At 35.0% G+C, this 10,730-nt stretch overlaps 2 protein-coding genes and 1 non-coding gene across 3 annotated transcripts; 1 reads left to right on the plus strand and 2 right to left on the minus strand.

The window, feature by feature from the left end:
* Positions 1-1,394: 1,394 nt before the first annotated feature.
* LOC131020767 (protein ABIL1) lies at positions 1,395-4,493 on the minus strand. Its single transcript, XM_057949774.1, has 9 exons — positions 3,998-4,493; positions 3,341-3,423; positions 2,896-3,046; positions 2,727-2,826; positions 2,561-2,650; positions 2,376-2,460; positions 2,216-2,268; positions 2,044-2,120; positions 1,395-1,801 (listed from the first exon to the last, which is right to left on the minus strand). The coding sequence occupies exons 1-9, from the start codon at positions 4,088-4,090 to the stop codon at positions 1,649-1,651; spliced, it is 885 nt and encodes a 294-aa protein (XP_057805757.1). The 5' UTR covers positions 4,091-4,493; the 3' UTR covers positions 1,395-1,648.
* A 700-nt stretch (positions 4,494-5,193) lies between these two features.
* On the plus strand, positions 5,194-5,265 carry TRNAG-UCC (transfer RNA glycine (anticodon UCC)). Its single transcript has one exon. It is a non-coding gene; the product is annotated as a tRNA-Gly (tRNA).
* A 1,613-nt stretch (positions 5,266-6,878) lies between these two features.
* LOC131020766 (UDP-D-xylose:L-fucose alpha-1,3-D-xylosyltransferase MGP4-like) lies at positions 6,879-10,213 on the minus strand. The gene is made up of 4 exons (XM_057949773.1): positions 9,525-10,213; positions 8,672-8,833; positions 8,079-8,294; positions 6,879-7,433 (listed from the first exon to the last, which is right to left on the minus strand). The coding sequence occupies exons 1-4, from the start codon at positions 10,032-10,034 to the stop codon at positions 7,224-7,226; spliced, it is 1,098 nt and encodes a 365-aa protein (XP_057805756.1). The 5' UTR covers positions 10,035-10,213; the 3' UTR covers positions 6,879-7,223.
* Positions 10,214-10,730: the final 517 nt, after the last annotated feature.

Raw genomic sequence — 10,730 nt, forward strand, 5'->3', positions numbered from 1 at the left:
CATCGAAATCTACGTATTGTGTTAGATCTTCTTTTATTGGATAGTACTTTAAGAGGGCGTCTACTTTAAAGGATAAGTTTTTATAGATAAAAATAGTAAGATTAATATCTTGTTTACTTCGATGGGTTGAAACTGTGTGATATCCCAAGCCCTTGAGTATTTTTTATTATTTGAGTTAGTTTTGTTTGAATTTTATCTTATTGAAGAGATTGGAGAAATCTTATTATTAAAAATAAAATATTCAATCATGCAAAGTAAACGGTGTCTAATTAAACCAACATGACCGTGGCTTTTTTTTTTTTTTTTCGCTTTGTCAAGCTCGAGCTTTGATCATATTTGTTTCAAGTAAATTATTTTTTGTTTTGATAAATTAACCTTTTATTTTCCATCAAATTGGTCGTTTGGGTCGGGCCGCAGCTTGAGCCCATTGGGCCATTGTTTTTGTACCACGCTAATTTAGCCCAAACACGTGCAACATGGTTTGGTTTTGGAGTTGGGCTTCACCTTTTCTGTATCTATTTTAGAGTGCATGTCTCAATTGCTAGATTTGACTTAACACCAATTTTGGATGAAAAAATTCGAAGAAGTGTAACAATGTACAACCAACTTTTCATCAGAATGTCAACTCAAGAAAAAGAATAGTTTTCATGAGAATGAACATCAAACGTGGCGTGTAGAATAAATGTTTTCTGATTCTATGCAAGCTTTAGATAATGGAAAACAAAAAAGGAGCGATATCTTTTTGCCAAAAGCTATTCTAGCATTGTGCACACAAATTATAAAAAATATATTTTTGCCAAAAGTTACCCCCAATATAATGGCACCGAGTTAATTATAACATAATCATGACACTATAATTTATAGTATTAATTAATTTTATCTCTTAAATATTACCTCAAAATAATATGTTATGAAATGCAAATCAGTAAAACGTAATTAAAACTTTCAAAAATCCTTTCAAGACTAATTGAAAATTTGAAAGAAAAATATCTAGATATTTTGATGAAAAATTTATGTAAATATGAATAATCATTAAATAAAAATATTTTGGCAAGATTTTAGTCATTCATTAGGTACACATTTTTTTTAAAGGGAGTGGCTATAGATTTTTCTTATTATTTTTATAAAAGTAGTGATTATAGAAATAGGGCGTGTAAATAGGAGATTTGGCACAATCATGTTTAATTAATTTATATCAATATGACGATGACTTATTCAATCCATAAAGATCGATTCAAGACACGCTAAGACAAAGACGATATGATTAAATAAAATCAACATTTTACTGCAGTATTTTATCTTAGAAAAAAATATAGCAATATATGTTAGTACAAAATATTACACAATAACATAATTGTAATAAAAGGGATTCTATCATCAACCAACAACGAGCATGCACGTGAAAACAGAACTGTCTGATCAAATCAACATGTACAAGACAACATATGATAACATCAAGAAATGGAAACCCTCAAATATTTTCTCTACCTTACTGCTAGTTTATTGATGCACAACAGGGAAAGATTGGATGATACGATACGCCTGCTAGTTAAATGATTGATCAAAGTAAAAGGTCCATATTGATAGCTTCTAACCTGATGAAACATCTGAAACGATCTAAAATCCAGATTGTAGTTTGGTCGAGGGGTTACGCGCCCGTCCTCAATCTTGGGGTCTTTTGTTTGACAAAGAAAGCTGAGAGGACACTCCTACTGCGAACAGGAGGTCGAACTATTCCTCTTTGAATAAGATTGTCAAATGACCGGTATGGAGTCAAAGGTTTCGAGCCCTCAAAAGCATCCTGCAAGTGAATGAAGCGAACTGTTAGGTTCTAACAGACAAAACAAAAACAGCAGTTGTATGTTGTCTGGTGAAGCTCTCATTTATGAAAATGATTTTAAGCTAGAACCTCCATGTAATCATTAATTATGTACATAACACAAGTTCAATTGGTCTAATTGTCCGAAATTAAGAAATCTAAAAGATCAGAGCCTGAGTGTACAATTCAATATACAGTATTTCTGGAGTTATTTTTAACTTTACCCGTTGTACAACACCCAGTGTTTGCATCGCTACACTTGAAGCCGGTGTGGATTTCATCCGTGCATTCTCTTCAATATCTAGCCAGTAAAGAATAAGTTTGACAAAATAAATACTTCTTCTAGATAATATTGCATTAACTAGAGCGACAAGTTCCACTGTGATATTTGCATACCTAACATGTTGGCCGCCCCGGAAGTTTTCCCATATGTTTGCGAGTTTTCATTGCTGAAAAAGTAAGCATATGTTATCAACATTATGTGTTTGACCACTTGTTGCTCAGATTGAGCAATCGTAATTCAAATGAGATTATAACAAAAACTTCTAGGACAAACCTTATAATACCACGTGCAGGGACTTTCAAAGTCGACTTGGTTTCAGATGCTAAATGCCAAGAGAGAGTTTTTGCAGCTGTAGCACCTAAAAAAGTACGCAGTATAGACAAGTTAACCTGGCAGTTATATATTATTCCAGAGCTCAATGTAATCAACCACCATTAAATGCAGAGGATATCAGCCACCTGGAGGATAAATACGGGCTCTTGCTAGTGTTGGTTGCCTAGGATCAGTCTGAATATGTGGGTTAAAGTGCACCTTCTTGTTCACAGAATCTGGCTCGGGTAAAACCAAATTAATACGGAGAATTAAAAGGAATAGAAACTCAGCAAATACAGTCCTTAGTCTTACTTGGCAAGATATAATGTTTGTGATGCCTTGGGATGATAGCTAATAACTGCTGCTGCCTCAGACCTTCTTTTTCCGTATATATTTGGCACGTCAGAAGTTGCTACATAGAAAACACATATTTCTGAGCCTCAATAATGTGTTTATTATCATAGAATCTTCTCCGACCTACCTGATTTAGACATGTAACTTTCAGCTCCATTGATGAGATGTCCAATGTCTGTTGCTCCAGGATATCACCCAACTTGTAAGCAACAGTACCAAGGTGGTCGATTGCATTCACTAGAGCTCGTACAGCATAATCCTTAAGATTGTCCAACACCCTTATGCAAAACAATACTAATTATAAGTTCGAACTTTCATGGCCTATAGAAAACAGATCCAGTAACAGCTATTTAAGCAACTCATGCTGAATACTACAGAAGTCAGTAATCCATTCTGGATCGATAAACACACACATATAAGAGGATCTTTAGAAACATCAGAAATTATGGATTGAGCTTGGTATGACGGATTTGAAATACAATGAGTTGAAATGAATGGATTTAAATTCCTGAATCCATTCTCAAATCCTTCAAGCCAAACACAAACCTTAGATAAGATGGCAGTGGACTCACATTTGCTTTTCCTCACTGTGAAGGTAAGACTTCTCACAGTATTCTGCAGCAGAGTATAGTTGGGGCCTGAGGTTCTTGAGTTCCTGCATAGGTATAACAGTACAAACAACAACAATTAAATACTACTTCCCAAAAATGAGTAAAACCATGAGCAAATGAATCAAGCATAGAGCAAATTCATACAGAGAGACGAGAGAACGATGCCTCGACGTTCAATTTCCGAGAGCAATTCTCTACCCGGCAATCAATCAAGACTATCAAGTAGCAATTTCTAATAATTCATCTATATCTTCCAATGTTAAGTATCATAACAATGCACATCACATATACGACAAACATTGCACCTACTCCTACAAAAACAGGCAAAAGCACCAGAGCTGAAATCGAAGTTTAAATTAATGAAATAATGTATTGAATTTCTCCAGCTTAATTTCTAAAGACAACCAGGATTACAGCATCTTATTCCATCTCCTCGTTCCTCCTTCTCCACTACCAAAAGGTCAAATACCGAAACAAAACTCAAAAATTCCGTTAAAACCTGAAGTCAACCAGAAATCACCAAGCAAAAACGCAAACCACCACGCATGTACAGCGCAGTTGATCTCAGATCTGATCCTACAATCTCGAACCAAATCTCAGAAACAAACAAAATCTCACCTGCAATGCAGTAACAAAGCTCTTACTTCTCTCCATTGCCACTCCATCGAGCCTGAGGCTCCGGTTTTCCGCTCGAGCTCTCTCCGCCTCCATTAATAACACAGGCTGCGCTCAGCTCTCGAGAGACTTCTCCTGAAGCTCAATCATCAAATCCGCAACACCATCACACACACATAAAAAAAAAAAAAAAAAAAGTGCTTGTTCACCGCGAAACAAAATCTCCGGAAACAGAAATGCTGAATTATTACGCAATGATTTGTGAAGCGAGTGAAAGCGGAATGCAACCAATGTAGGTGCGTGAGAATTTGGTGAATGTGTGTGAGAATTGGTGAAGCAAAGCCGGAAGTGAGTGAGGTGTAGTTGTAAATTGGGAAGGAAGTTAGAGAAAGAGGAAAAGGAAGAAAGCGACGTCGTTGGTATTTATTTGGGGGCACAAGGGAGGAAGAAAGGTAGTTGAATTCAATCGGTGGGTCTTTCAATTTTGTACTAATGTTTTTCACAAGGTTTGGGTCCACATTTTTAGCCATTTTCTATTTTGGTAGATGCAATAAATAACAAATAACACCCATATAAATAAATCATAAATTACATAATTTGTCACGAAAAAAAATTATTAGTATTTATATTTATATTATTATTACTTGATTTGATATAAAAGTACCTTTAAAAGTTACTTTTATTTGTAACTTTATCCGAATCAATCGAAAATTCATATATTTTACACTAACATTTGAAAGTTACGGTTATAACCTGGATTTTAGCGCTATATGCCCTTCATTTTATATCTAAATCACGTATACGATACACCTTAGTATTCTTACTCAAAAGAAATACTTCTTCTGTCTCATTCTGCTTGCCTCGTTTTTTTTTATCTCTTATATTTTTATGATAAATTTACAATAAAAAAGAACACCCCCTAAAAGTAAGTGTCCCTTGGTATAAACATGAATAGGATACTGAGTTAGTAAATTGTATTCAAACACAAAATCCAAATTCAAGATGAATGGATAATTAGCATAATTTAGTATCAATGACTGCCTATATCACTTGGTTCAATTCTCTCAGTTTATATTTCTATACAATTTGTTTGAAATATGAGTTCATGATCATGAATCATTATTAGGGGTGCTCTTTGTGATATATTTTGCTAGGAAAATAAAGATTAATTAAATAATGTAAGCTAGCTTTGACAACAAGCGTTTGTAGTCCAACGGTTAGGATAATTGCCTTCCAAGCAATAGACCCGGGTTCGACTCCCGGCAAACGCAATTTTATTGTTTTTCAAAATATTTTGTTGTGAAAAGATAAACTAAATATCCTTGCCTTTTTCTTCTTCTTTTTTGAAAAAAATAAATAAATCACATTACTATTACTCATTGGTGGTGAATGGAAGTCCTTGCCATTAATTGTATCTAATTTCCCATTATTTTCAAAGATTGTAAATTATTTTATCATTAATTTTAGTCCAAAACAACGTTGTTTTGTTGGTTAGAGGTATGTTTTCGTACGAAAATTCGATCGATCATGTCGGCGTATGTTCGAGGAAAATTTAGGATTATTAAATACTCCATCTATCCCATTAATTTTATTATGTTTTTCTTTTTGGGTTGTCACATTGATCTTGTCATGTTTCTATATTTAATAGTGATTTTACATTATAAATAATATGGCTGCAGACCTTTATGCATTTTTACTACACTAATTATACACTCCTTAATAAACATGTCCAAAAGAAATTGGACAAGCCTAATGGAACGGAGGGAGTAATAGGTTTATAATTTGTGTTCAGTTTGCAACTTAACTAAAAAATTATTCTCTGTCTCATTAATATATTCTATTTTAGGCTGTTATATTATAAGTGACTTATTTTCATAAATAATAAAAATTAATAATTCTTAAAAAGTGTAGGTCCTATCATTTTTAATTAACGTACTTATTTTTTTTTATATGTCCAAAATTTTGTACCACTTATGGTATAATAGAGTGTGATTTTTTGGGACCGGTATTCATGCGTTGTCCATTTATGATTAGGAATGGTCGCACCTACCTTTTCCACATCTCATTATTTTTGTGATCTAAATGGTGAAATAGATGTTACACAATTGAAAGGTCATATGTACGAATCCTACCTAATTCAATACATAGAAAATGAAAAATAATTTGGAAGCTCTCGATATGAATAACATTCATCCAATGATACATTTAACGCAAAAGGAAATCATTTTTTGAATTGGGTTATTAGCATCTAAATACATCAATTTTAAGGCTAGTCTGATTTTACATATGAACTTTGAAAAGAGTCAAAAAAATTCATGAATTTTAATGATGTAATAATTTTATCATAAATTTAATTTTTGCCCAAATTAAACCTGACGTGATAAATCGGAATATCGATGTGTATTTTCGAACGTTTTAAATAATAATTTCGCTTAGAGATGTCTATACGATGTCATTTTTTAAAATATCCGATAAGTACACATCGGACGTCCTGACTTGTCACGTTAGCTTTAATTTGGGGAAAAATTGAATTTGTGGTAAACTTGTTAAAACATTAAAATCAGTATGTTTTTTTTACTCATTTCAAAATTCATGTGCAAAATCAAATTACTCCCAAAATTAATATATTTAGACGCTAATAACCCTTTCAAATTTAACTTACCTTTTGCTTGCTATTTAACCTAAGTTTACATATTTAACCAAAATCATATACAGGCCATGTATTATATATTAAGCCCAACTCAAAATTAGCAGTCCAAAATTATCAAAATTTTGATTTGTTGTGTGTATGAAATGTGCAACAAAATGTTCACTTTGATGTGTAAAATTTAATGTGGTGAAGTATATTTCATAGTTCGAGCATTATTTGTTGTTTCCGATCGGATAAATGAATAATTTGTGACATTTCAGATATTTCTCCCCAAAAATGTTGCAGACAGAATTTGAAAGAATCTTACATCTGTGCTAAAAATTTAAATGCTTTGTATATCTGATAAAATGCATCTTGTTAATGAACAAGAAAGCTAAGGTTACACTATGCATTGCCGATGAAAACACACACAAACAACGCACAAGGGGAAAACTTCTTGGAGCAATCTGCGAGCTTTGGCCTCACAATCTTTCAGATCCTCGGCTTCTCTATTGCGCAACGACAGAATTCAAGCCGTTCATATAGGCGAGCTCGGTTCTGCTAAATGTGCTACGTGTAGCATGAGACAAGCTCACTTGACTATAACCTGCCGAGTGGGGACTCACCAGCGTGTTCATCGACCAACCAGAGACCATAGTCGCGAAATCGCTGGGTCTTCTTCTCGAAACCAAGTATGTAGTTGTTGTGAATGATTACGTGCATCCCTTTGGTTTCACGCGCCCATGTCTTGTTCTTGAAGTACAAACCACCGGTGGGGAACGCTTTTTGAGGCAGCAGGTAAACATCCACCTGAAAATGGGATCAAACAGCATGAATTATTTGATCATTATTTGATAGAGAACAAGAAATTGATGATAGATAATGATGTGAAGCGAAATAAAGAGCAAGCAATTGGATAAGCAGCGACATTGAAGAGAGAAAATTTGGAAAAGTTTCTTAACAATAGTATCCTAAGGTGACTATTAAACAGTTTCAGAACATTGACTTTGACGTAAATCGTTGTAACAAGTTGGCTGGTGATACTCTTATAAGAGTAGCAGCTTAAAACTCGGTAAAATGGTGCAGATACTAATAAGGCGTAGCAGCTCTAGTTTCGTCGAGTGTATATGGTTCTGAGCGCTACCTCAGCACAAGTTAGATTGACAATCTGCCTAGAGCTTAAAAGAATGAGAGATGAAGAGAGGTACATCTTGATTAATTTTCTACATATATATTTACCACTTCTACCCAATAACGACTAGAGGTCTTATAACAGAAACCACCACTAAACTCTCCCTAACTCCTGGTTTAGAGAGAAGTTAAGAGTGGAAACTGAATTATATGCATGATGCTCTCGGAATCGGAACTGATCAGCAACTGCACAGATACATGCATCTAATGATGTATCTGATGCAAGAAGGAAAACTTAAGTAGTAATAGAGAATGCATATCTACCTGCCCAGCAGTTTTATTCAATGCCCAATTAAAGGCAGGCTGATCATTGGCTTTCTTTGCCCTAGACCAAGGCTGGTCCTGTAGTTCTTCAATCCACTTCCTCATAAGTAATTTTGCTCCAACGGTAGGGCGCAGATAAATCAAGCAGCTACAGATGTACGTACGACCCTTTTTTCCTGGAGGCGGCAAATCATGAGAATGATTAAGAGGTTTCACCTGGAAGTTTCATTGGGAGGAAAATGAACATTATTAACACAAGAGAAATAGTTCCATTTGATACTAACTCATTGCAGAACAACCTTAGAATAATCTGTTTCAATATCTTTCCATTATCTCGATCAAGTAAACACTTAAGGAAATTTTTTTATTGGATTTGTCATAAGATGGACTCTGGATTGAACAATCATATCAAGGGACCACAAACAAATTCCTAAAGGAAAAGGTACCCACTCTTTGAGTCCTTAGAGAATGTATTCAAAAGACCAATTGAGAACAGATTAAATCTAATTCTGGTTAGCTTGCCGCAAACTAATAACGAATGCTTTCAAAACAGATAAATTTGGACTAAGAAGCAGAGCAGGGAAAGTACTTACATAAGCCATGTCATCCATGAAGTACACATCATGCTTGCCCTTAAGATATGGAAATGGATCTGCCAACCAAACCATATCAACATCATTGTACATAACGTTATAGCCAAGTTCCAAAATTTGCAGGAGATGTTGGGGCCTTCTAGCTGTAAAATTGAAGAAGCCCTGCACAACAAAGGATGTTACCTAGGGCAGGGCACAGAACAAAAGGAAATAGCTAATAGGCAGGAGCACCGTAACTCCAAGGAAACACAAAATCCTATCATGTACCTAAGCAGATCACTAAGGTTCAGTAACTAAGATTTACCAAGCTAAACTATGATAAGCATTTAAATTCTCACCAAGCCTAGATAGATAAAAATAGTATAGACACTAATTCATTGTTTACTAAGATGGATTGGAACTTTAGGATATCCCAATGCCCTAGATAATTTCTATTATTTGAGCTAATTTTGCTTGATCCGCATCCATTGAAAGAGCATGATTGAAGAAATACTATTAGTAATGAGGATAGAATACTCAATCATGAAAAGCAAACGCCCCCTTAAGGAACTAAATCATCAATTACTTATCATAAGCCAAAAAAAGCCTTGTTATTGCATCAACAGCCACAATCTCATATACTAATCTAACAATGTAACATAATACCCCCATATATGCATACAAATGTTTGCTATATACAGTGCAAAATCATCATATCAGTATCAAGCTATTGGATAAAGTTATTCAGCATTCCAACAGCAACCTATCTTACATAATCAAGTTCAATAGTTTGATTTACCCACACATCACAAGTTCATTCGGAAATCGACCAAAATATAACAAAATTTTTAACACCGAACTTCACATAAATTACCTGAGAACCAAACTTATGAGGAGCCGCCGCCTCCAACGCCGGAGGCACCAACACCGCGTGCCCTGGCCACCGCTCATTCACCTTGAAAAGCGTAGCGTAATCCTCAGCAATCACCAAAACTTTCTCGTGATGCTTCTGCCGCGTGATGCTGATCAGCCAGTTGTTCAGGAACGACAAATACGCCTCGCTGACGGCGCAGACAATCAGCGAGTTGTTCTTCGCCACGTAGGCGGCCGCATCGGAGAGCGTGTAGCTCCGCCACTTGGAATCGGAGCTCCTGGTAGTGAAGAAAACGAGGGGACTGGGGGACTGTACGTAGGGAAACACTACGCCGACGATTATGAGCAGCGAGAGGAGGAGGACGACCAATGCTGGGCCGCGGCTGAGGAAGGCGGCGGCGGCGGAGGTTTTTTGGTGATCTTCGCGGGATCTAGGGGACAAATCGTAAGATTCCGGTGATGGGGAGTAGAGTGGCCTCTGATGCAGAAATGCTGACATTTTCTTTGACATCAATTGTGATTACTGCCTATGGATTTGAAGTTAGCTCAAATTCAATTGAATCAGCAGAAATCCAATTGAATTCTCAAACTGTGTGTGTCTGTGAGAGAGAGAGAGAGAGAGAGAGAGAGAGGTTGCGACGGTGGGATAAATGGATCGGCCCAAATCGAACTACATACTACCCATTTCACGACATAAAATAATTGGAAAATATCACTTTAAATGAATTACTTTTATTTTTATTTAAAAATATTTTAAATTATCAAAAACATCAATTAAAGTCACGAGCCTTCGATGTTTCGTAAAATTAAATGTGCCTAATTCATTTTTGAATTCCAAAATATCAATGTGACTCGTTGGTATTTTGGAATAATAATTAATTTTTATTAAATAAATAATATTCAACGAGCTACATCAATATTGTGGAACTAAAAGTTAAATTCAGAGACATTACTAATACTCCCTCCGTCTCTACTAAGTCGATCAATATTCATTTTAGGTCATTTATATTAAGTTGACCAGTTTAATTTTCTTATATAAAATAAATACAAGCAATGAAACATCTAATCACTAATTCACTTTATTTTTAAACACACTTAAAATATTAGTTTCTTAAATCTTGTGCAGAAAATAAGTTGATCAATTTAGCTGGAACGGAGGAAGTGATTTTTTAATATAATTTATGACATTAATTAGTATTTTCAATTA

This window comes from Salvia miltiorrhiza, chromosome 4 (assembly GCF_028751815.1).
Source record: "Salvia miltiorrhiza cultivar Shanhuang (shh) chromosome 4, IMPLAD_Smil_shh, whole genome shotgun sequence".
In the NCBI taxonomy this organism is placed as follows: Eukaryota; Viridiplantae; Streptophyta; class Magnoliopsida; order Lamiales; family Lamiaceae; genus Salvia; species Salvia miltiorrhiza.

Excerpts from the sequence above, each read along its gene's own strand:
- LOC131020767 (XM_057949774.1), bottom strand. The coding sequence starts at position 4,090 with ATGGAGGCGGAGAGAGCTCGAGCGGAAAACCGGAGCCTCAGGCTCGAT. Across the intron at positions 3,047-3,340 it reads CACAGTGAGGAAAAGCAAAT|GGTGTTGGACAATCTTAAGG; the intron begins GTGAGTCCACTG and ends GTTTTGCATAAG. Across the intron at positions 2,269-2,375 it reads CCTGCACGTGGTATTATAAG|CAATGAAAACTCGCAAACAT; the intron begins GTTTGTCCTAGA and ends TTACTTTTTCAG.
- LOC131020766 (XM_057949773.1), bottom strand. The coding sequence starts at position 10,034 with ATGTCAAAGAAAATGTCAGCATTTCTGCATCAGAGGCCACTCTACTCC. Across the intron at positions 8,295-8,671 it reads TCATGGATGACATGGCTTAT|GTGAAACCTCTTAATCATTC; the intron begins GTAAGTACTTTC and ends TGAAACTTCCAG. Across the intron at positions 7,434-8,078 it reads TGAATAAAACTGCTGGGCAG|GTGGATGTTTACCTGCTGCC; the intron begins GTAGATATGCAT and ends TCCCATTTTCAG.